General features: G+C 41.3%; 1 protein-coding gene across 2 annotated transcripts in view; it reads left to right on the forward strand.

Moving 5' to 3' along the window:
• The window catches only part of lft (Limb expression 1 family member lowfat), a 466,904-nt gene that overhangs the window by 422,913 nt on the left and 16,504 nt on the right, over positions 1–27,487 (forward strand). For both annotated transcript variants that reach the window (XM_090389036.1, XM_090389037.1), the window contains exon 3: positions 11,810–11,950. In XM_090389036.1, the coding sequence (XP_090245162.1) occupies positions 11,810–11,950 (141 nt within the window). The remainder of the gene's footprint in view (positions 1–11,809; positions 11,951–27,487) is intronic.

A 27,487-nucleotide genomic window follows, 5' to 3' on the forward strand; every position in this document is an offset into this window, starting at 1 on the left:
AGAGGCAGGAAGAGCGAAATTGTCCATAATGTCAGTGTATCGCATAGAATTCACTTTTTTGAATTTCCAGGAACGACGACCAATGGTCCAAATCGGAACTACAAGAAACAACTCCAGACGGTGACAAAACTTCCTTAAAATTTCAGTTGGACGGCTACTAAATAACGTCCTGAGGCATTCCGCCAGACCGAAACAAGACCATCATTTCGGAAAACCGTGTACCCTGATTGGTCACTCCATAGCGCCGCTTTCCAACGTTCTAGTAACCAATTATAACAGGCTGTGCACCGGACAAGTCGGCGCTCTGTACTGGGTGCTGGGATGTTTGGTTTGTATGCTACTGCTCTTCCGTAAAATCCGACGCAAGGAAGCTCTCTGCTTATCGTCCTTTCACTAATATTTGTTCCTGTGGCCTCCATGAGGACTGACGTCCCACTCTTCTGAGCGCCCTGCGATCTCTTTCAATCAGTTTCTGTCGTCTACCCGAATGTTTCCAGAATGCAGTAACATCATGACATTTCATGTGATTACGTGAGTCACCACTGATAAAATCAAGGGTAGGCCAGTTTTGCTGTAATAGCACGAACAGATTGATTGTTATTATGACATCATATGATGGCTCCCCTTTGTAAGTCGCTGTGCTCAACGCCATGACCCACCCATTGTTGGTCTGCTTACTTCTAGCGTGACCGCCAAATAAATGTCAGGAATAGCTTGAACACATGTTCCTGATATGTAGATGGCGGTAAGGATTCGTTTTTCCATAATTCTAGGGGTGTGTGGATACTTCGGCAATGCAGTATGTGCATTATTTTATTTGGTCTATAAATTCATCTGGGCTTTATCGTCCAGAATATGCGCATATTTTATTCAAGTACTAATAAACGGATATCTATGTATTTAATAATGCACGAAGTCTGGACAAATTTCGATTTTAAATTATGGAATTATGCAAATTACATCTTGAGCGACCGAAAATGACACATATATAATACATGAAAACCTACCCTAATTGGTTATCTAATTCCCGTAAGTAGCAGTAAGGATGTGACGTCGACGACTCATCCTGAGAACGACAGTATTAATTAGAGCTAAAGTTATCGAATCCAATTTTTGAGAAAGGGCAAACACAAACTCAGTGAAGTTTCAGAGCAACTCTTCTGCCAGCAGCATTCCAAGCATGTTATGTTAGACTAAACTGTGGGAATCTGTTTGGTCATTCCATTGGGTTATGCCCTCTCTCTCACAAGGCATTAGTTTACTAAGAGAACAATGTGAAGACATTCATTATTGTCAATTAAAATGATGTCTAAACCAATTGTTCCCATATAAATATAGAACATAAGGATCAAGGACTACATCTGGATACCTTGAAGCAGCGAGAGTTCCTCGACTCGAGTGAACATATGGAGATCTTTTTCGTCACTGACAGTGATTTTCAGACCACACCAACAGCCGTAACCTTTAAGGTGAGGTTGTGGACTATCTTTTGTGATCTCAGCGAGACGGAATATGGTCACCGTTCCTTCCCTATGAAAATGCATCGAAAATCCAATTTAAAACTCTAATAAACAGCCACTTCAGCTTGACTTTGTCCTTTCTCGGTAACATTTCATATTGATGACTATCTTCAAGTCGACAGCGCAAGTAGTAAATGCGAAACAGGTTCGGAAAACAGGATCTTGTTACAGGATCTGGTTACCCGATTTGCATGTTGTGAGAAATTGTGCATGACTATTTTATTTATTTTTTTTTTTACGGAGCAAGATAGAGTTGTTATCGTTGTGTTTGGACATTTCTGGTGCAAAGACTACTTAGGCCATATTGCACCTATCATAGTATTTAATACTAGTTTTATTGGAAGCAGTTATAAACGGTTATATAAACCTATTCGTTTCAGAAAGAAGAAAAATTCTGTAAGGTTTGAATTTTTACCTATGATATGACTAAGACACAATTCCTGTAAGTTTGAGAGAGAAGTGAATGAAATTAGACGAGAGTTATACAAGGTGCATTCCAGGAGTATGTGTTTTATTGTACTGTGAGTGACCTGTGGCAATGTGCACACTGTGGAGGGTCATTACCTGATAACAGAAATATATGGGTCAAATGAGTGTAACCTATTTGGGCTCTGGTCAGGACTACCGCTTCTTGTCTGTTTGTGCGGAAATTGGAAGTCCATAATTGCGGTACAAGTTTAATTTCAAGGAGTTTGTTATGTATATGCGTTTGCCACTGATGGACAAAGCGTTTTGTTTAATAAATGGAAAATATTTGGTGATATTTTATTGGTACATATTTTAAAATTAATAGTTGTAATTGTTCCTTTGCAGTTGAGCACCTAGATCTTTAATTGTCTATTCTATTGTCTTGGCATGTTTTCACATTTATGTTACAATTGTCTATTATTATATTTTATGGTATGTACAGCACTCTTCTGACTTAATTTTAAGACCATTTTTCATTTACCACCTTACAACTCTATTCCATGCTTGCGCCACTTGATTATTTTCTGATTAATTTAAAGCTTTTCAACAGATTCACTGTCCTGAATTTTACTTAATCTGTATACGTTAACTGCATGTTATCCTGCAGAATATAAGCCGCTGCATAAATGTATAGCACAAAATATCTCAAGGATAAGGTCTTCTGTATTATGATTGATTTAATTATGCACATGATAGTGCTTCAACAAACCCATGTTTTGCTTCTCTTGTAATTAAATTCCTGTCCAGATGCTTCTGCAACGCCTCATAATCACGAACTATAACTTCCCTTAAAGAGAAGTTAAACTTACATATCTGTACGTACCAATTTCTACCCTTGAACCAGCTCTGTAAATCGCGCACACACATTTGCAGTCTCATCAGATTTTACCTAATCCAGAGATGGGGGGGGGTTACGATGTACTTCTATATTAAGCTTGTAAACAGAATTGCACATAAAACCGGAGAGAAAAATTTCCCCCTGATCATGATAAACGAGGAAGATGAAAAGAAGATATTTGTTCACATTAGACTTGAACTTCTGTAGACTGAAATTTTCAAGAAATACGTATGAAGGAAGGTTGTTCCAGAAAACAGCAGTTGAATGAATAAACGAGGAAGATGAAAAGTTGGACAATAAATGGATGTTGGCTGGTGGTGGCACGTGTTCGGACTGTTTTAAAAGAGAGTGCGGGAATTATAGAAGACAATTCAGAAGGACAGTGCACATGGAAGTATCTGTAGAAAAGGCATGCAGTAGAAACAGTACGTCCATGAGACAGCGAGTGGAGAGACTCTGTTAGAGAGGAGTCATTAATTAACCTAACTGCCCTCTTCTGAATGGAATCTACAAGCCTGAGAGAGGTTTTGGGAGCACCGCCCCAGATGTGGGAACAATATTCCATGGTAGGGCGGATTTGCGATTTATACAGAGTGAGCAGCTGTTTGAAAGAAAAGTAACGCCGAGAGGGAAAGAGAAAACCAAGTTTTTTTAGATGCAGAGGAAACAATATTTGTTTGTAATGTGCTTGTGCCAAGAGAGATTAGAAATCAGGGTAATCCCCAAAAGAGATATATCATTTTGCCTAGAAATCGGAGTGTCACCAAAGATAAGCATAGGAGCAGAAGAATCCTTTTTGCCAGATATAAGGCAAGACTGAGTTTTAGACGGATTGAAATAAACTAAGTTGTCTTTGCCTCACTGAAGAATTACCTGGATATCGGCATTTAAGGAACTGGTAGCGGATATTCGAGAAGTTGAAGCTGATTGAGCAGGGCAAGTTTCTCAAAATGGAAAGTGGAATGCAATGTGCTATAATCAACAAAATTACGGATAGGATTTCCAGTCAATGAAAGAAAGTCATTAATATACAAGAGGAAAAGAGTGGGGGAAAGAACTAAACCTTGGGAACACCAGCATTAGTGGAAAAGTTAGAAGACAAAGAGCCATCGACATCACCCTCAGTGAGCGATCAGAGAGAAAACTGGATAACCAATTACAAAAAACAGTTGGCAAACCATAAGTGGTTTGCCAACTGTTAACAATTAAAAGTGTTTGAGAAAACTATCTTATCAGCACTGATCGAACAATGCTTCTCTCATAGACCCAAACATCTGCATACTGTGATCCCCAAAATATCTACATATACAAACTTACTAGACACCCTGTTTAAAATTCAAACTGCTCTCAACAGAAAATCTCAGCTGAACGTCATCTTCCTTGATATTTCATCTGCTTATGATAAGCTCTCAATTCCCGCTCTCATCTACATCCTGGAAAAATACTTTGGCATTACAGGAAGCCTGCTAGAAGCCATCAACCTCATCCTAACGCCAAGACAACTCATCATCAGCCATAAATCCTTCAAACAGGAGCGCGTTATAACGCGGAGAGTACCGCAGGGAGGTGTCCTGTTCGGTTTATGGTTCGACGCGGCCCTTGAACCTTTCCTCGCAAGGTACACTGATTTCTCATCATATGCAGATGACCTCAAATTATATACAGTATAAAATCAAATGACCCTGAACAACCCCATCTGATAAATCAGCGAGCCGCCGTCCTGATCAACAGCCTTGTAACCTATCTACTGCAGATAGGTCTGGAGCTAAACATATCTAAATCAGCCCAAATCAGATTTACAAAAAAAGAGAATCAAAAATGGCATCATAGGCTATCACAACGGAGTGCAGATAAGGAAAGTGAAGTCTCACACTGACCTTGGCTTGACTTGGGACGAGGGCCTCACTTTTCAAAACCATTTTTCGACCATGAAAACTAAGACTTTTTCGGCGATGTGGGCAATTCGACAAGAACTGACGGGGTTACCCCACATCGATGTAGTCGGACGATACGTCTAGCGGTGTCTACAACCAATCGCACTATATGCATCACCAATCTGGTCTTCTGCACCGACCTCGTACATAAACAGATTCCTGGCAGTCGAGTACTGGGTAATGCGATGGATGAACAGAGTCACGGGCAGCGCATTCACCATCTCCAGGGCTGTTTTACATGCCAACTTAAATATCACTCCCTGGAGAGTTCACATTGCATCCAGGAATATTCTTCTTCTGTCTCAGATGCTAACTGGTGTGATTGACGCCCCCAGTCTTCACTGAGTTATCGTTACTCCACGTGCTGGACGCAGTAATGACAATTCCTACTTACCGTTGCATTCTACACTATCCAACCTGTGCTGTCTGAAGAACTTCTTTCCGAACAACGCAGTCCTCCTTTTCAATACATCGGCAATAGATCCTGTGAAATACTGTGAAGGCAAGCAGTACAGCGTGAAGAGCCTCTCTGAAGCTTACAATTTTCTTGAACTATAGATGAAGAAGAAGCTTCAATAGGAAGGAATGACCAAAATATAAAATAGCTGTTGGACATATACTTGTAAATGGTACTGTGAATAATTTCCAATTCTAAAGTAAGTTTTCGATAATTACTTTCTGTAAATAATACTGTAAATGATTCGCACTTCTGTAAATATTGTAAACGTGATTTGTAAATATTTCATTGTAAAAATTACCACTTTCATTTTTGTACACCCTTCTAGCCGGTTGGCTGTGTAAAAGGGGTGAAAGCAATCACTTGCTATTAATAAACAGATTTAATAATAATAATAATAATAATAATAATAAGATGGAAGCTTGTTTACAAGACCTTTATGCCAAACACGATCGAAAGCCATTGAGATGTCAGGAGCAACTGCTTGTATTTCACCCAACTGTTCCAGTAAATTTGTCCATAAATTGGTAACATAAGCCAGAATATCACCAGTGGATCGATACTAACAGAATCCATACTGGCGATCGTTTATCAGACGGAAGGTTTCTAGGTAGTTTAAGAGTTGGCGGTTAATTGATTTCTCCATTACTTTAGAAATAAAAGAAGTAATTGCAATTGAACGATAATTGGATGGGAGGGATTTATCACCCTTTTTTAGGAACATGGCTGGATATGAGCAAATTTCCAAGCAGAAGGAAAAACACCTTTGGAATAAGAAAGTGAAAAAAAGGGGCAAAGAACAGGAGTACGTTCAGGAGCACAGGTTTTGAGAAAAAGTGGAGAAATACCATCAGGACCTGGAGCTTTCTTGGCATCAAGATTCGTCAAAATCCTCCTGACATCCTTTTGACGGAAGACCACAGGAGGCATTGAATAGAGCGTGCTGGGAATGGTGGGAAGCGTTTTACCAAGATCATACATGAGTTGGAAGAAAAATGGGATGCTAGCAGATCAGTTTTATCCTTGGCTGAAGTGACAACAGAACCATCTGGTTTTGACAGAGGTGGGAGCAGATATGGGCAAAAGTTGCGGCCAATAGCTTTAGCAAGAGACCAGAATACTCGGCTACCATTGGGGCAAGAAGCAAGTTTTCTACTCTTAGCCTGTTCAAAATCTAGTTTGGATTGATTAATAACTGCTTTACAATTGTTGTGAGCTTTGGTGTAGGCAGCAAATGAAACTGAAGAATTGGAAACAAGCCAATTACGATATGCAACGTTCTTCTATTGAACAGCCTTAGCACATTTATTGGAACACTAAGGTTTAGATAAAGGATGAGATTTTAAAGTGGAGTGTGGAATAAAGGATTCCATTCGTACAAGAATAATTTCACTGACACAATCTGAGTAAACGTTGACATCAGAAGTTTGACAAACTACTGTATATCCGATTTTCGTAATTGATAGGAACAGAAATGTGATGCATTTCCTACTATGCAGATTCTCAAGGGATTCGTTTTGGCAACCTCTGCATTTGTTTGGACTTTTTATGCAAACTTTGACTTGACAAAAAACTAATTTGTCATTTAAGATCGTGATGCTGATCCAGGCTGATATCTTAACACAGCCAACATAACTCTACATGACAATTTGCAAACATATTCACAAATACATTGTTGTTGTTGATATTTGGTTTTTAGAAGCATTAGCAACTAAGGCCATATTGCTCCGGGGAATGCGGTGTCATTCCCTGACCTTTCCACATCCTCCGTATTTGGTGATCATGGGACAAATACACTGATCGGCTTTTCTAAGTACAAGTATCTTCACACGAGAGGAGAGAGAGATTGTATTTGTAATGATACTGTTTGCATGCTATACCTCATTTTCTGCATGATATTCCAAATTTTAACCTGTATAATAATTTATGACGGAGTTGCCAAAAATTGGCAGGCATCGCATACTACACTGGTGTGCAAAACTTAAGGACCAGTCAGGTTTTCACCTGTAGCTTCTCATAGGAGTGGCCTGGATATGGGAAAAGTATACCAAAGGAACGTCGTGAGGTACAGAAATGATGAAGGAAACCACACCGACACAACAACGGAAACAAAACGGTACAGAGGGACTTTATTCAAAAATGGCAACATAGTACTGGCTGCCATGATATAGATGCATCACTGCCAGAGTTGGAACAAAGGAAAGAGGTGGTCCTCAGTAGGAGATATGCCCGCCCCTGATGTCGATGCAGGCTTTTCACCGCCTTTCCATACTTATAACAATGATGTTGATAAGTTCTTGCGGTAACATCGTCCATTCCTCTGTCAGTGCCATCTTCAACTGGTGAACATTATCTGGTGGGTGTGGACGTGCCGAACGGGCAGGCCAAGCCATACGAACAATGTCCTCACTTTCCAAAAGCATGTCAACAGCCGCAGTGTGATGGGGTATGGCTTTATCATCCATAAACACAAACTCGGGGCCGATGGCACCTAGGAATAGATGCACATGGGGAAGGATTACCTCAGTACAGTAGCGTACACAAGTTACAGTACCGCCTTCTAGTATCTGGAGTTGTGTACGTCCATCCAAGATAACGCCTCCCCAGACGACAAACCTCAACCGCCATATCGATCCCATTCAGTGATGTTTGCGGGGTGATATGGTGTGCCAACCTCTCTCCAGATTAGCTGACGTCCAGAATCGTTGCTGAGACTGAATCTACTCTCATCAGTAAAGAGTACCTTACCCAATTGCGCTGTTGTCCAGTCCTTGCGTTAGATGCACCACTGTAAACGGTGTCTCCGGTGGACAGGTGTTAAAGGGACACAGCGTGCTGGCAGTCTGGCAAACAAAAAAAAATTACTATATTAGGGTTACGCGTAAAATGATTACATTAACCCGTATTCGTGTCTGTTAATTGCGTGTGTTCTCTGGTCGATTTGCTTGTTTTGCTGGGCGAAAAAAAACCCAGTTTCTCAGGGAAAAAACCTTGTTATCTACGCCTGAGACCGACTAACTCAGCCACGGAGTGAAAAAAGCCCACTAAAGTTCCTCGCGTCAACGACGGGATTCGAACCCAGGCCTTTTCCACCCGGTGTGGGGAGGACGGTGACGATACCACTGTGCTACTACGCAGACAGTCGGGCAAACAGTCCCCCTTTTTGGAGTCGCCTGGTCACAGTAAACCGCGATATCCTGCATCCTTGCTCCTGTGCAGCTGGTTTGCAATGGACCCCGCTGTCTGGTGTCGGTACCCCTTGGCCTGTAAGAGTATATAACGGTCATCATTGGGCGTTGTTTTTCGTGGACGACCACCACTGGTCCTTCAAACAGCTGTACCTGTTGTTCTGAAGGCCCACCACGCACGTGAGACGATGCTATGGATGATACCGAACTCTGCAGCCACACTCCTCACACTTCGACCTTCCTCGAGCTTCCCAATTATACCACTCCGGGTAAAGTCATCCAGATGTAGTCTACTGGCCATTTCGTTGTCTATAGCACTGTATGAACACAATCGAACGTCTGTATGAGTCGTGCTCACCATTCGGTAATTTGTACATAACCGCTGAACTGCTGCTTTTATCAGTTTATGTGAGCCCTCTCATCACGGTTCAGATTTTTGCATGTGCACTAACTTTCTACTGAACGGCCACAGTTATGCAAATCGCCACAGGCTGTTTGGTTGATTTTGTGTTTGTAACGTTTAGAAATAGCGTTGGTCCTTAAGTTTTGCACACCAGTGTACAATAACTAAATAAATAACCGTTTAATCCAGTGAAAGAAACTTAGTTCACCCGCATGGAAGTTTGAGGCAGGAAAGGTGGGAACTGTTTTCTGCGAGTGCACACGGACCATCAAATATCACCCTTTAAGAGAAAAATTCAAACTACCATAAAAAGACTAGGCAACCTAAACGTGGAGTAATGCTGCTGTATGATAATGCAAGTCCATATATGCGGCTTTAGCAAGGGAGAACGAATTCGTAATGCGCTAGCCCACAGAAGTTGAAAAAAAGAAAAGAAAAAAAAAAATCAACATTCGAACTCGTAAGCGCGGGTTTGTTCGCTTTTAATAACTTAATGAATTTTGACGACAAATGTTTGCGATTTCCTCCCCGTCATCCGTCCGTTAACAGATGGAAAATTTAGCAAAGACGATAATACTTTTAGCAGCTTCTGAAAGATCGGTTTTTTGCACATATGAATTTTAGATGCTTGATTGAAGAAATCTCTGGCTTCAACCCTTGCAACATTTTTTTTTTTTTTTTTCACTCGCCCAGTTTAGTTTGCAGATGGCCGTCCGAAACGTACTTATCTTCAACAGATGTTATGCACCTTTGATAATGAAAACCACCTGAACGCTTGTGCTTTTGGCGAAACATCTCTGAAAGTTGTCATGACACAATGTGTCTCTGAAGATGTTTTATCAAGTATGAAACAAAACTTTACTCTCTGTTCTTCCGAGTCATCGATACGTAAGCACAACATAAAATAGCGTACGACAATGAAATTATTGCAAAATTATTGCACCAACCCTCGACAACTCCGATTATTTTATTTTATTTTTTTTTTTTTTTACGGATCCCGCTATGAGAGAGAGAGAGAGAGAGAGAGAGAGAGAGAGAGAGAGTCTTTATTGGAACTATACATACAAAGTGATTGCAATAATCCCATCGCGGCCAAAGGTACACTGAACTGATTTTGAAATAAATATAAATAAATAAATAAATTCTTTATTGCTGATAAGTACAGAACATGTACTAGAGACAATAATACTCATCACGGCGACATGGCCAGGAGTTTTACATTATAAATGAGATTAATTGGGGAAAAAAAAAAAAAAAATTTAACGTTACATGGGAAATTATGAATAAAACACGTACATTAAGTTTACTTAAAATATAATTTTACAATTAATAAATAACAAATTGGCCAAAGTTAAGTTTACTGGTTAATTGATAAGTTACCCAGTAAATTTAAATTTGTTCAAATAGCTAAGATAAAAAGGGTAGTTACAAAACAATGGAATATGGATCTCAATTTATTTTAGAAAAATATCCTGTTTATGATAGGTATTAATATTTTTTAACCTGTAACAAACATCAAATAAACCACACACATATAAAAGAAAATAAATGTATTTATTGGTGGGAATATCATGTTCATAGACTACTTTCTTTCTGTTTCATAGTGTGCTAGTCTATGTTTTCGCTTAATTTGCTTGTAAGATGTGTGAAGCTACAGTTCTTCACAGTTTGTGTTTGTTGAAGGTGGCGAGGAAGAGCCCTAGTTTCTCTATTTTAGGCTTTAAGATGTGCAACTACATTCAGCCTTAACTGAGGAAAGAACCTTTAAAAATTCCTCCGGTCTCAGCTGGAAGTGACAAACCCGCTATACCTGAACGAATTATTACTAATCATTTTACGTGATATTAGATGCTCCCTTTTGAGAACTTCGGCAAACACATTAATTATGCACTGAACATCTTTCCTCAAAAGACAGGCTACCCTATTCTCAACTGAGAAATCCGCTTAGTCTTTCCTGTCCCATAGTATTTTTCAAATAAGCCTAAATGATTATAAATTTTAAAATGCATGGCCTGATCTCACTGGAATAATTGGAATCGTTTGAAATAGCATTAATATGTCATTGTGCCGGAAACAGTGACGGCCGCAGAGTTTTAATGAAAAGCAAGTTAGGCAGTCCTTCACAGTTGAAAGTTTATCAGTGTCACTTTACAGGAAAAATCTAAAATATGCTATATGAGTTGGAATACAATCACTTCAAATTTGAGGACGTTAAATAAATAACTAGTGTTTTAATTATCTAATATCCTAACTGTAGAACTTTTAAGGAAAACATAGAGCGCCATATCACATAAACTATGTGTATCAGCAGCACTATCAAAAGCAATATTTGATAATTGGGTGTTTTTCATGACCCGTAATATGAAGTCTGCATAAAGGGTTGACTCTGGGCCCTCGCGGAATCATGCGGGCCCAGAGCCAACGAGGAGCCTTTATGAGGACACAGTCATTATAATAATAATCATTCAGATAATAATCAGGGTGGTTTTTTTTTTTTTTTTTTTTTGTTTATTCTCAACGTTCTCTTTACATCTGAGCTGACTGAGGGCATTACATTTGAATGGCTGAGTTGAAATCCTCTCAGGCGAGGATTTCGTAATTTTTTCTTTCAGAAACTCAGTTGTTTCTTCCAGCAAAACGACAAAAGAATTACTGATGCCTACAGCCTTAGTCGCTTTGGCCTTTAACCCACAGAGTCGCTTTGACATTTAAGCGTTGCACCTACAACTAACTCACCACATATCAGAAAAAAATCCGTACTTTTATCAGTACGATTGGGCTGAGTTATTTTGCATCTGCATAATTTCCATATATCGAATTCTGGACTCTAAATATAGTCCGTTTTCGGAAACACGAGAACATTACAGTAAGGAGAAACTAAATATTTATGGAGTTGATTGTTTTCTTTTTACTCAATAAAACAACTTTTTTAGTGTAATAAAAACAGAACTTTCTTAAAGATCATCAAATAATTTTATTTATTTATTTTATGTATATTTAGAATTGCCCTACTAAGGCTGAGGCTAGACGAAGTGCAGCCAAAATTGCATTGATGAATTCCGTTTTCAATGAGCATCCATCGCGACAAATATCCGATGATTTCATAGAGAAAGCTGTGTCCGAAGCAAGGGACTCTTTCAAGGTAAGTACCAATTTAGGGCCATTGGCTTCAGCGGTTGGGTGTGCCGGTAAGTAGAGGAACCAGTCGGCTCACTGCGTTGCCAGACGCTTCTGTAATGATCCGGTAGCTGTCGTGATGAGGAGAGCATATTAATGGTCATTTTCTCGTGAACATTCGCAACCAGGGTAATAGTCGTGGGCGCTTGCTGTTAAGTGATGAACCAAATAAAGAGATTCTGTCAGAGAATTTTAGTTAGTGGGAAAAGAAAAGGTTTGGAAGTTACAGATTATAATTCAGTTGAATTATTTTTAGAATGAGCAGTATTTAATATCTGTAATTTGAAAATTGTAAAGAGTGTGGGTATAAAAATAGTAATAATAGTAATAATAGGCGTACCCTCTTTAATGTGTACTGTTTACAGTACAGTATTTTAAAATAAACAAAGGGCTGGTGTACGTGCGCGTGTCTGTGTTATAAGAGAATATAAAAATTACTGAAAAGAATAGTGCTGTACTGTATAAGAATTTTTATATGTAAGCCGTTTTTATTTTCTCCAAAATGTTTGAAAATTAAAAGCTCGGCAACAGTTTCATTTAAATGGTGTTAGATGTAGAGTGATTCAAATGGCACGCAACCAACCATAATATATTTTCAATTTGTTATTAGAGACTAGTTTTATTTCCATTATTATTATTATTATTATACATTGCAATAAATGTTGAACGTATACACTATCGCAAATGTACGCACAAACTCTTTTCATAGATGATGGGAAACTAGACATATTGTTCGCTATCTTTGAAATTTCTGATTCGATATCGGACTTTAATTCTTCCAATATGTGAACGTTTAGCTTACCACTTTTAGTAGTCCTGGCGAAAAAATTATGAGCTTATGCTGTGCCTGGGAAAATAAGGTATGCTTCGTTGAAAACAAAACTAAAAAGTGACTGAAAGGTAACAGAATAAAAATTGTTGGACGTCTGGAGATGACCAGTGCTGCTATTCTAGTAGTTACAAATTCCATCAAGTTATTAATGATAAATTAACATTTACAATTTAGGTTGCATGAATCTGGAATCGCTCTGTGCAGGGCTGGATTTTGGTGTTCGTAGGACCTAGGCACTTTTATTCCGAAATGTGCTAAAAACGGTGGGGGGGGGGTAAAATGTTTCTTCTATATTAACACTTTGACTGCGAATCGCGTCAATTAACACGACTCAAGTTTCAACTATAATAAATGATAAACCACCTCAATTGACTGACGGAGCAACCATCACTTCGATTCTTCCAGTTTCGAGAACAGTCGCTAGATAGCGTATGCGTATTGAATTGAAGCTCCTAGAGCCGATTTTGTTAGTCACAGTGAAAAGAGTGAACTGGGTTTTTTTTTTTTTTTTTTTAATTTTTGCCTTCCTTCGTAGGCCCTAAAAATTGCGTAAGCCCTAGGTACTGTGCCTAATGGGAAATCCGGCCCTGGCCCTGTGGCATTTATATGGTTTTCTTAAAAGCTTTTGAACAGTTATTAAACTGTATAAAAAAGATTATTTTTTCAAAATAATGTTTATATGATGCTAATGTTTTATATAATTATAATATTATAATTAATATTTTGAAAAATGTATCAAAGGTTGTCCCTGTTGTGGATTTACTACGGCCATGATATCAAACCTCATGAGGTACGTGTGTTCATTATGAAAAATAGAACGATAACGTGGTCTTCACTGATAACCTTTAAAGAAGTAAAAAGCTCATCAATGTCCTTCCTGTCCCCTATTATATTTTTAAAGTTAATGTGTCACGACGAATGATGGGGGGGGGGGGAATAAAGGCGTACCCTCGCTCTCTTTGATAGATTGGACACCGTGATTAAATGATGAAATGCAAGTTCAGTTTTACGATTCTGCTACTGCGGAGGATCATCCTTTGTGAGAAGGTAGTTGTAAGATACATTTGTCCAATGTGCTAAAGTTATTTCCTCTTTTCTATCGCGCATTATAGCCTTAGATGCTAATGCGCCAATAAAATCCAAATCAATCAATCTTTTCTATCAAATCATAAACTAGATACCCATTCCTCGGATTTGGGTTTTTTTTATTTTTATTAATTCATTAATTTAATAAGTCTTTAATGAATTTAACTTTATTAATTTAATTTAAATTTTAATTTATTTTTTAAATTCATTTTCTCTAATTCCGACACGATCAGGGATCCAACAAATTTAACTCGTTTGTCTTCTGCTGCAAAACATCATTGATGTTGTGTTTTGCAGCAGGGGTAAATAGAAGAAGGAACACATTGAAGAGGTATTTTATATTAATGAGTCATTAAAACTTTACTCTCGTTTTGGAGCTGTTAGTATAAACTTTAGTAAAACTGCGAAAATGGACCGAATGTACCACGTATTATCCTTGATGTTTATGCTGGGGATCTCGTTTTTATTCCAAATGTTGAAAAAAATTATCAAAACCTGTAAGAGGAATTTGCCATGGTAAATAAGTTATGTCAATCTATAAAATATGTGATAAAAATTCAGATCGTCGTGATGGTTAGATTTTGTAGTTGAATATCAGTTGGTTTGGTTTGGTTTTGTTTTGATGGAAATTTTCCTATTGAGGTTTGCAGTTTTTCGTACATTGAATAGTTTGGAAACTGCTCATTTGTGCTGCGTTATTCAGTATTAGTGTTTGCATGCAAAGATACGGAGGGTATTCGCAGGTGGCTGTGTAGAGATTCAAACCAGGCGAATATCGAAGGACTCACAATATGCTAAGCATTATGGTGCACAGGCCACTCAAAAGCGCGGGAAATACATGATCAACACGCAGGAGCCAAATCGAAAGGGTGGTAAATACCGTAAAAATTAAAAACCAGCACTAGCCTCTGAGAATACATTTTATATCAATAGGAGCGCTAACTACTTTGTTTTTCACTTTATGTATGATTTCTTTGAATTTAATTTAATATAATTTTATTTACTTATTTTTATCTTTAAATTTTCTGATTTTTTTTTTTTTTTTTCAAATTTTTACTTTAAATTTTTAATTTATTCAAATTTTAATTCCTTTCATTTTTATAATTTACTGTTAGTAAGAGACGCATAGACACAGCGTATGAAAAGAGAATATCATTTCGAAAAGCGTTTCTATCGCTAACCTTTTTATTAATTTAGTAGTAGTAAAATATTATAATTTGCGAAAATATGGGTCCTTAAAAGGTTTTCACAGATATTCTCTCAGATATGCCAGACAAGCTGCACTTGCTACCTGGAAGTCTAAAACGCTGATGGAACTGATATTCGGGTGACATTCAACTCAAGTGGACCCAATTTCGGCGAAGTCCGGACGGTCTGTGACAGCGAAATCCTCTGCTTGCACCTTCACAATGGTGGGACTGTTAGTAATCCTGGGTATAACCTCCATGCACAAGTACATGGTGGGTGACCACCCAGGTGTGAACCAACGTAAGCAGGGGTCGAGATGTGGGGCCCGTACGACATGGAGGAATGCCGCCCCTCTATGTTACCAGGCAATACTAGGTGGCAGATGACTCTCATCAACCGGTGCAATACCACCACTTTGCTTATTGGAGGCTTGAAGTGGTGGAACCCATGTTTAGTCTCTAGAGCTAAGTTCCGGTCAACCCTTTCCCATCTCTTCCATCATGCAGTATGATTGATGACTTTTGAGGTTATGATGAACGTTGTGGCGAGATCCAATATTCCTTACATTTCGAGGGTACAGCTCTAAAACGATGTACGCAGGCCGGCCGCTACTTAGTACACCGGACCGAACCTATTGGTAACTCCCTAGGAGGCTTCCGGATCAGCTAGTGTATAATCTTGCTACCCCTACTCTGCCAGATAGTGACTGTAGGGAGTCCGAGTAGTGTGTATGCGGGGAGCATTGTCGAGGCCACGTTATGTCAAGGATCTGGATATATTCTTACCATGTGTACGCCATATCCAAAAATTTCATTACTTCATACAGCATGTCCCACCCACTTTTTCTTACTATTGAATACACCATGTCAAACTAATAGAGCAAACTTATCTGCGAAAAGATCTAAACCTCCCAAGCACTTTCTAATTCATTTCACAAATATATGTGGTCTCAATTCGAATCTTAACGATGTCCACTTCCACTTGCAGTCTGCCAAACCCCATGTACTTTTTCTGACAGAATCTCAGTTATCGATTGATTAAACTACTGCTCATCTCAGATGCCCAAATTATTCACTGTATGATTCCTTTCGCCTCAAAGGTGGTACTTGTGCATATGTCCGTTCTGATATTCCCTGTCAGAGACTTGGTAATTTGGAATCTACTCTCTTTGATCTTCTCTGGCATAAAATCTCTCTACCTCATTGTGTAAAATTCATCTGTAGTCTCTACCGTTCTCCCAACTCCACTAATCACTTGGAGCTTTTGGACTTCCTCTCTTTGCAACTTGGCTTTCTCCAGTCCAACTTTCCTAACAGTGAGGTAATTTTCCTTGGTGATTTTAATGTTCACAACTCCAGCTGGCTTCGGTTTTCAAGTCACACAGACCCAGCTGGTCGAGATGCTGAGGCTTTTGCAATTACTAATGACCTTGAACAGATTGCTCATTTACCTACAAGAATACCGGACAATCCTAGTCATACAGCCAACACGCTTGATCTTTTTCTCACAAACAACCCTTCTAAGTACACGGTCGAAGTGAGAGGTCCTTTAGGCACTTCAGATCACAACTTGGTGATTGTCTCTTCTCTAATGGAGCCTTTATCTCATGGCTATTCCCAACCTTGTGTTGTTTGGCATTACAAGAATGCAAAATGGGATGACCTACGAGATTTCTTTTCTCCTTTTCCTTGGTCGGATTACTGTTTCAAAACTTCTGATGTCAACGTTTGCTCAGATCGTGTCAGTGAAATTATTCTCCAGGAATGGAATCCTTTATCCAACGCTCCACTTTAAAATCTCATCCTTTATCTAAACCTTGGTTTTCCAATAAATGTGCTAAGGCTATTCAAGAGAAGAATGTTGCATATCGTAATTGGCTTGTTTCTAATTCTTCAGTTTCATTTTCTGCCTACACCAAAGCTCGCAACAATTGTAAAGCAGTTATTAATCAGTCCAAACTTGATTTTGAACAGGCTAAGAGTAGAAAACTTGCTTCTTGCCCTAATGGTAGCCGAGCATTCTGGTCTCTTGCCAAAGCTACTGGCCGCAACGTTTGCCCATATCTGCTCCCACCTCTGCCAAAACCAGATGGTTCTGTTGTCACTTCAGCCAAGGATAAAGCTGACCTGTTAGCATCCCATTTTTCTTCCAACTCATGTATTAATGATCTTGGTAAAAGATCATTACCCAACATTCCCAACACGCTGCATTCAATGCCTCCTGTGGTCTTCCGTCAAAAGGATGTCAGAAGGATTTTGACGAAACTTGATGCTAAGAAAGCTCCAGGTCCCGATGGTATTTCTCCACTTGTTCTCAAAACCTGTGCTCCTGAACTTTTTCCCATTCTTTGCCGCCTTTTTTCACTTTCTTATTCCAAAGGTGTTTTTCCTTCTGCTTGGAAATTTGCTCATATCCAGCCAGTCCCTAAAACGGGTGACAAATCCCTCCCATCCAATTATCGTCCCATTGCAATTACTTGTACTCTTTCTAAAGTAATGAAGAAATCAATTAACCGCCAACTCTTAAACTATCTAGAAACCTTCCAGTATGGATTCCGTCAGTGTCGATCCACTGGTGATTTTCTGGCTTTTGTTACCCATTTATGTACTAATTCAATGGAAAGGGTCGGTGAAACACAAGTAGTTGCTCTTGACATTTCAAAGGCTTTCGATTGTGTTTGGCATAAAGGTCTTCTAAACAAGCTTCCATCTTATAGTTTGCCAACTGTTTTTAGTAATTGGTTATCCAGTTTTCTCTCTGATCGCTCACTGAGGGTGATGGTATATGGCTCTCTGTCTTCTAACTTCTCCACTAATGCCGGTCTACCCCCAGGGTTCAGTTCTTTCTCCCACTCTTTTCCTCTTGTATATTAATGACCTCCTTCCATTGACTGGAAATCCTATTCATACTTTTGCCGATGATAGCACATTGCATTCCACTTTCCATTTTAAGAAACCTTGCCCTAACAGATATTTATTTAAAGTATACCCAGTAAAATAAAATAAAATAAAATATTTCCAGAAGCTTTCGGAACTCGTGTCCCTTTCTCAACTGACAGAATTTTTTAAATACATTACAAGCAAACTGTGGCACGTTACTCATTCGTCATTGTTGTAGCACGGACGTGTGCTGCCTTGCGCCAGTGATCATCCATCAATAAAACGGTTGTCTCCAGGATTGGATGTATACGCATGCCTTTCTGGCGATTTAATGCCTTAGGGTTGTTCATTATGTTTAGTGACTCTAGCCATAGGCGGTGGCGAAAGTGTCGCGCGTGGTCCACTATCTCAAAGTCGCGCTTGGGGTCAAGATCGTGGTTGGTAGCCCAAAAATGTTCTGCAAGCGCGGACTGGTCAGTTTCGGCAAGCCGGATTGCTCTGTCGTGTTCCGTGAGGCGATCCTGGAGACGTCTCGATGTCTCACCTACGTAGCAACTGTTACAGGCCCTACAGGTGATACGGTACACTACATTGCTGCGTAAGACAGGTGTGACAGGGGTCTTCACACTGGAGACAAGTGAACGTAGGTTCCTACCTGGTAATTGTACACATTTTATGTTGTAACTTCTCAGGATCTTCGAGATACGTCCTGACACTCCTGGATAGTACGGAATGTAGGCGGATGATATGCCGACTTGCTTCGGAGGTCTTGGGTTGGAAGTAAGCTCTTGTGCCTGTAACAAGCATCTGTTTAGTACATGGGATGGATAACCGCATCTGGTTAAGTCCGCCTTCACACGGGAGATCTCGTTACGTCTAATTGTGTCGGTGCTGGAATGGCTCCAGGCCCTGGAGAACAGGGTGCGGGCAGTGCTATTGAGATGGCTTGGAGCGTGGCCGGACCCGTAGTTGGTGAATTGACCGCACCACATGGGTTTGCGGTATACTGAGGTCTCTAGATGTGGGCCTACGCGATGCACTAGCACGTCCAGAAACGGGAGCGAACCGTCCACCTCTGATTCTACGGTAAACTTGATGAAATTGGATAGAGAGTTGAGGTATTCTAGTAGTACCGTTTCAGAACCACGTGGTATTATGGTAAAAATATCGTCGACATATCTACACCACGTTGTAATAGGTGTAGGTGGGTTCTGGTGTATCTGCTTCTCCAGATCTTCCATGGCGATGTTAGCTACTACGGAACTGACAGGGGCACCCATAGCAGTGCCATGTACTTGTTTGTAGAGTGAGTCTTCAAAGGTGAAGATGCTGCTAGAGAGGCATAGGTTGAGGGCGGTACAGATGTCATCAGTGGATAGTGACGTCCTGGATTGGAGGCTTAAGTCGCTCTCAAGGAGCCTTCTGGCGCAGTGCACGGCCTGTTGGACGGGAATCGAGGTGAATAAAGAAACCACGTCAAATGATGCCATGACAGAGTTATCAGGGATTGAAATGTCCTTAATGGTGTTAATGAATTCACTGCTGTTTTTAACGGTGTGAGATGTATTACCTATAAGAGGCGAGAGGAGGCTCGCGATGTGTTTGGACAGTTCATACGTTGGGGCACTGCAGCAAGACACTATAGGTCTGAGAGGAATACCCGGTTTATGGATCTTTGGTAATCCGTAGAATTGTGGTAGTTGACAGCCAGTACCACGCAGAAGATGGTGAGTCGCGGTCGGGATCTTCTTATCTTTAAGCCATGCGTGGACAAGTTTATTAACATTTGCTTCCAGACGTTTCAAGACTTTAACGGGAGGATCAGGTAGAGGTTCATATACGTTAGGATCGAGTAATAGGGCCAAGGCTTTCTCTCGGTAGGCTGATCGGTCCAGCACAACAGTCCGGCGCCCTTTATCCGCAGGAAGTACAACGATGGAGTTGTCTTTTCTTATAGATGACAGGGCGGCACGTTGGCGGTGGTTGAGGTTTGAGCACGTTTTTCGAGTGTTGCGGAGGACTGCGGCAGTCTTGAATCGGATCTCGTTGGCAGTTTCTTCGGGAAGGTTGGTAATACTGGCTTCTATGCCCATAGCGAGCTGTGTGATGGGAGGTTTCGATGGTATAACGGCGAATTTCATACCGTTTGATAAAACACTCAGCTGCTCGTTGGACAGTTGTTTGTTACTTAGATTCAAGACGAAAGAAGTCGTGTCGTCTGAACGAGTGTTCGTCTTTAAGGAGTTAGTTTCTATGCTCAAGTTTATGAACTTGCGCTGTTGGCGTAAACGGTAGGTATCCGAGGTCTGACTAGCCCGATGGCAGATGGTATGTATAAGGTTTGTAAATACAATAGGCGAGACCTTACCTTGTATATGTTGTAACAGTCTGGACTTGTTGTAGTCAGCGTTCCTGATTTCATGGTGGAGATGGGATATCCATAAATTTAACGTGCGCAGGCTGAAGTTAAAGCAGGCACGATCCATATGAGAGTTGTGGAACGGGGCTTTGTATCGGAACCCTTTAGGTATAATTCGATTGCTTTTGCATCTGTGGGCGAAGCGTAAATGTTGCCTGTAGCGAGCTATTGAGAGGAAGCATTTTTGCAACTGTGCACAATCGTTGTAGGTATTATGGCCATAAAGTGATCGAATAGTGACAAATGGGCCTGGAGTACTGGGGTCCATAGTTTAACAGATATTTATTTAAAGTATACCCAGTAAAATAAAATAAAATAAAATATTTCCAGAAGCTTTCGGAACTCGTGTCCCTTTCTCAACTGACAGAATTTTTTAAATACATTACAAGCAAACTGTGGCACGTTACTCATTCGTCATTGTTGTAGCACGGACGTGTGCTGCCTTGCGCCAGTGATCATCCATCAATAAAACGGTTGTCTCCAGGATTGGATGTATACGCATGCCTTTCTGGCGATTTAATGCCTTAGGGTTGTTCATTATGTTTAGTGACTCTAGCCATAGGCGGTGGCGAAAGTGTCGCGCGTGGTCCACTATCTCAAAGTCGCGCTTGGGGTCAAGATCGTGGTTGGTAGCCCAAAAATGTTCTGCAAGCGCGGACTGGTCAGTTTCGGCAAGCCGGATTGCTCTGTCGTGTTCCGTGAGGCGATCCTGGAGACGTCTCGATGTCTCACCTACGTAGCAACTGTTACAGGCCCTACAGGTGATACGGTACACTACATTGCTGCGTAAGACAGGTGTGACAGGGGTCTTCACACTGGAGACAAGTGAACGTAGGTTCCTACCTGGTAATTGTACACATTTTATGTTGTAACTTCTCAGGATCTTCGAGATACGTCCTGACACTCCTGGATAGTACGGAATGTAGGCGGATGATATGCCGACTTGCTTCGGAGGTCTGCCCGCACCCTGTTCTCCAGGGCCTGGAGCCATTCCAGCACCGACACAATTAGACGTAACGAGATCTCCCGTGTGAAGGCGGACTTAACCAGATGCGGTTATCCATCCCATGTACTAAACAGATGCTTGTTACAGGCACAAGAGCTTACTTCCAACCCAAGACCTCCGAAGCAAGTCGGCATATCATCCGCCTACATTCCGTACTATCCAGGAGTGTCAGGACGTATCTCGAAGATCCTGAGAAGTTACAACATAAAATGTGTACAATTACCAGGTAGGAACCTACGTTCACTTGTCTCCAGTGTGAAGACCCCTGTCACACCTGTCTTACGCAGCAATGTAGTGTACCGTATCACCTGTAGGGCCTGTAACAGTTGCTACGTAGGTGAGACATCGAGACGTCTCCAGGATCGCCTCACGGAACACGACAGAGCAATCCGGCTTGCCGAAACTGACCAGTCCGCGCTTGCAGAACATTTTTGGGCTACCAACCACGATCTTGACCCCAAGCGCGACTTTGAGATAGTGGACCACGCGCGACACTTTCGCCACCGCCTATGGCTAGAGTCACTAAACATAATGAACAACCCTAAGGCATTAAATCGCCAGAAAGGCATGCGTATACATCCAATCCTGGAGACAACCGTTTTATTGATGGATGATCACTGGCGCAAGGCAGCACACGTCCGTGCTACAACAATGACGAATGAGTAACGTGCCACAGTTTGCTTGTAATGTATTTAAAAATTCTGTCAGTTGAGAAAGGGACACGAGTTCCGAAAGCTTCTGGAAATATTTTATTTTATTTTATTTTACTGGGTATACTTTAAATAAATATCTGTTAAACTATGGACCCCAGTACTCCAGGCCCATTTGTCACTATTCGATCACTTTATGGCCATAATACCTACAACGATTGTGCACAGTTGCAAAAATGCTTCCTCTCAATAGCTCGCTACAGGCAACATTTACGCTTCGCCCACAGATGCAAAAGCAATCGAATTATACCTAAAGGGTTCCGATACAAAGCCCCGTTCCACAACTCTCATATGGATCGTGCCTGCTTTAACTTCAGCCTGCGCACGTTAAATTTATGGATATCCCATCTCCACCATGAAATCAGGAACGCTGACTACAACAAGTCCAGACTGTTACAACATATACAAGGTAAGGTCTCGCCTATTGTATTTACAAACCTTATACATACCATCTGCCATCGGGCTAGTCAGACCTCGGATACCTACCGTTTACGCCAACAGCGCAAGTTCATAAACTTGAGCATAGAAACTAACTCCTTAAAGACGAACACTCGTTCAGACGACACGACTTCTTTCGTCTTGAATCTAAGTAACAAACAACTGTCCAACGAGCAGCTGAGTGTTTTATCAAACGGTATGAAATTCGCCGTTATACCATCGAAACCTCCCATCACACAGCTCGCTATGGGCATAGAAGCCAGTATTACCAACCTTCCCGAAGAAACTGCCAACGAGATCCGATTCAAGACTGCCGCAGTCCTCCGCAACACTCGAAAAACGTGCTCAAACCTCAACCACCGCCAACGTGCCGCCCTGTCATCTATAAGAAAAGACAACTCCATCGTTGTACTTCCTGCGGATAAAGGGCGCCGGACTGTTGTGCTGGACCGATCAGCCTACCGAGAGAAAGCCTTGGCCCTATTACTCGATCCTAACGTATATGAACCTCTACCTGATCCTCCCGTTAAAGTCTTGAAACGTCTGGAAGCAAATGTTAATAAACTTGTCCACGCATGGCTTAAAGATAAGAAGATCCCGACCGCGACTCACCATCTTCTGCGTGGTACTGGCTGTCAACTACCACAATTCTACGGATTACCAAAGATCCATAAACCGGGTATTCCTCTCAGACCTATAGTGTCTTGCTGCAGTGCCCCAACGTATGAACTGTCCAAACACATCGCGAGCCTCCTCTCGCCTCTTATAGGTAATACATCTCACACCGTTAAAAACAGCAGTGAATTCATTAACACCATTAAGGACATTTCAATCCCTGATAACTCTGTCATGGCATCATTTGACGTGGTTTCTTTATTCACCTCGATTCCCGTCCAACAGGCCGTGCACTGCGCCAGAAGGCTCCTTGAGAGCGACTTAAGCCTCCAATCCAGGACGTCACTATCCACTGATGACATCTGTACCGCCCTCAACCTATGCCTCTCTAGCAGCATCTTCACCTTTGAAGACTCACTCTACAAACAAGTACATGGCACTGCTATGGGTGCCCCTGTCAGTTCCGTAGTAGCTAACATCGCCATGGAAGATCTGGAGAAGCAGATACACCAGAACCCACCTACACCTATTACAACGTGGTGTAGATATGTCGACGATATTTTTACCATAATACCACGTGGTTCTGAAACGGTACTACTAGAATACCTCAACTCTCTATCCAATTTCATCAAGTTTACCGTAGAATCAGAGGTGGACGGTTCGCTCCCGTTTCTGGACGTGCTAGTGCATCGCGTAGGCCCACATCTAGAGACCTCAGTATACCGCAAACCCATGTGGTGCGGTCAATTCACCAACTACGGGTCCGGCCACGCTCCAAGCCATCTCAATAGCACTGCCCGCACCCTGTTCTCCAGGGCCTGGAGCCATTCCAGCACCGACACAATTAGACGTAACGAGATCTCCCGTGTGAAGGCGGACTTAACCAGATGCGGTTATCCATCCCATGTACTAAACAGATGCTTGTTACAGGCACAAGAGCTTACTTCCAACCCAAGACCTCCGAAGCAAGTCGGCATATCATCCGCCTACATTCCGTACTATCCAGGAGTGTCAGGACGTATCTCGAAGATCCTGAGAAGTTACAACATAAAATGTGTACAATTACCAGGTAGGAACCTACGTTCACTTGTCTCCAGTGTGAAGACCCCTGTCACACCTGTCTTACGCAGCAATGTAGTGTACCGTATCACCTGTAGGGCCTGTAACAGTTGCTACGTAGGTGAGACATCGAGACGTCTCCAGGATCGCCTCACGGAACACGACAGAGCAATCCGGCTTGCCGAAACTGACCAGTCCGCGCTTGCAGAACATTTTTGGGCTACCAACCACGATCTTGACCCCAAGCGCGACTTTGAGATAGTGGACCACGCGCGACACTTTCGCCACCGCCTATGGCTAGAGTCACTAAACATAATGAACAACCCTAAGGCATTAAATCGCCAGAAAGGCATGCGTATACATCCAATCCTGGAGACAACCGTTTTATTGATGGATGATCACTGGCGCAAGGCAGCACACGTCCGTGCTACAACAATGACGAATGAGTAACGTGCCACAGTTTGCTTGTAATGTATTTAAAAATTCTGTCAGTTGAGAAAGGGACACGAGTTCCGAAAGCTTCTGGAAATATTTTATTTTATTTTATTTTACTGGGTATACTTTAAATAAATATCTGTTAAACTATGGACCCCAGTACTCCAGGCCCATTTGTCACTAAACCTTGCCCTGTTCCGTCAGCTTCAACCTCTCGAATATCTGCTACCAATTCCTTAAATGCCGATCTTCAGGTAATTCCCCAGTGGGGCAAAGACAACTTAGTTGATTTTAACCCTTCTAAAACTCAGACTTGTCTTATATCTCTCAAAAAGGATTCTTCTGCTCCTATGCTTATCTTTAGTGACACTCCGATTTCTAGGCAAAATGATATATCTCTTTTGGGGATTACCCTGACTTCCTTAATCTCTCTTAGCACAAGCACATTACGAATATTGCTTCCTCTGCATCCAAAAAACTTGGTTTTCTCTTTCGCTCTCGGCGTTACTTTTCTTTCAAACAGCTGCTCACTCTGTATAAATCGCAAATCCGCCCTGCCATGGAATATTGTTCCCACATCTGGGGTGGTATCCCCAAAACTCCTCTCAGGCTTCTTGATTCCATTCAGAAGAAGGCAGTTAGGTTAATGATTCATCTCTAACAGAGACTCTCCACTCGCTGTCTCATGGACGTACTGTTTCTGCTGCATGCCTTTTCTACAGATACTTCCATGGGCACTGTTATTCTATATGGACTTCTATAATTCCCGCTCTCTCTTTCAAAACAGTCCGAACACGTTCCGCCAACATCCATTTACTGTCCAACTTCAAACTCACAGGACCAACTTTTCATCTTCCTCGTTTATTCATTCAACTGCCGTTTTCTGGAACAACCTTCCTACATACGTATTTCCTGAAAATTACAGTCTACAGAAGTTCAAGTCCAATGTCAACAAATATCTTCTTTCGTCTTCTCAACCTCGAACCCAAGCACGGTACTAAGTACTATAGGTTCAAATACCTCTCGTGTTTGGGGATTACATAAAAAAAATATATATATAATAAACAAATAAACAAATTAGGTCTTTGAGGTTGTCACAAACATTCTCTCAGATATGCCAGACAAGTTCTACTTGCCACCTGGGAGTCTAAAACGCTAATGGAACTCATATTCGGGTGACATTCAAGTCAAGTGGACCCAATTTCGGCGAAGTCCGGGCGGTCTGTGACAGCTAAATCCTCTGCTTCACCTTCATGATAGTGGGACTGTTAGTAATCCTGGGTATAGGCTCCATGCACAAGCACACTGTGGGTGACAACCCAGGTGTGAACAAACGTAAGCAGGTGCCGAGGTGTGGCACCAACACTACATGGAGGAATGCGGCCCCTCTGTGTTCCCAGGCAATACTAGGTGGCAGATGACTCTCATCAACCGGTGCAGTGCCACCACTTTGCTTATTGGAAGCTTGAAGTGGTGAACCCATGTTTAGTCTCCAGACCTAAGTTTCAGTTACTTTTCCCCATGTATTCCATCATGCAGTATGACTGAAGACTTTTGAGGGCATGATGAAATCATGACGAGATGCAATCTTCATTACATTTAGAGGATACAACTCTAAAACGGTGTTCGCAGACTGGCCGCTAGTTAGTACACCGGATCGAACCTATCGGGAACTCTTTAGGAGGCTTCAGCATCAGCTAGAGTATAATCTTGCTACCTCTATTCTGCCAGATAGTGACTGGAGGGAGTAGGAGCAGTGTGTATGCGGGGGGCATTCTCAAAGCCACGTTATGTCAAGGATTTGGATATATTCTTACTATGTGTACACCATATCCAAAAATTTCATTACTTCATACAGTATGTCACCCGCCATTTTTCCTTACTATTGAATATACCATAATTTGTCAAACTAATACAGTAAGCTTATCTGCGAAAAGATCTAAACCTCCCAAACACTTCCTAGTTCATTTCAGAAATATAAGTGGTCTCAGTTCTAATCTCAACAATGTCCATTTCCACTTGCAGTCTGCCAAACCCCATGTACTTTTTCTGACAGAATCTCAGTTATCAGTTGATTCAACTACTGTTCATCTCAGTTGCCCAAATTATTCGCTGTATGGTTCCTTTCGCCTCAAAGGTGGTACTTGTGCATATGTCCGTTCCTATATTACCTGTCAGAGACTTGGTAATTTGGAATCTCCTCTTTTCGATCTTCTCTGGCTTAAAAGCTCTCTACCTCATTGTGTCAAATTCATCTGTTGTCGCTACCGTTCTCCCAACTCCACTAATCACTTGGAGCTCTGACTTCCTCTCTTTGCAAATCAACTTTTACCAGTCCAACTTTCCTAACAGTGAGATAATTTTCCTTGGTGATTTGAATGTTCAAAACTCAGCTGGCTTCCATTTTCTAGTCACACTGACCCAGCTGGTCGAGATGCTGAGGCTTTTGCAATTACTAATGACCTTGCACAGATTGTTCATTTACATACAAGAATATCAGACAATCCTAACCATACAGCCAACACGCTTGATCTTTTTCTCACAAACCACCCTTCTGAGTACACGGTCGAAGTGGGTGTTCCTTTAGGCACCTCAGATCACAACATTGTCTCTTCTCCAATGGAGCCTTTATCTCATCCCAACCTTGTATTGTTTGGCATTACAAGAATGCAAAATGGGATTACCTGCGAGATTTCTTTTCTTCTTTTCCTTGGTCGGATTACTTTCAAAACTTCTGATGTCAACGTTTGTTCAGATCGTGTCAGTGAAATTATTCTTGTAGGAACGAAATCCTTTATTCCACACTCCACTATAGAATCTCGTCCTTTTTCTAAA

The sequence above is a fragment of the Mastigoproctus giganteus genome, chromosome 14, assembly GCF_048544385.1.
Source record: "Mastigoproctus giganteus isolate SK-2022 chromosome 14, ASM4854438v1, whole genome shotgun sequence".
In the NCBI taxonomy this organism is placed as follows: Eukaryota; Metazoa; Arthropoda; class Arachnida; order Uropygi; family Thelyphonidae; genus Mastigoproctus; species Mastigoproctus giganteus.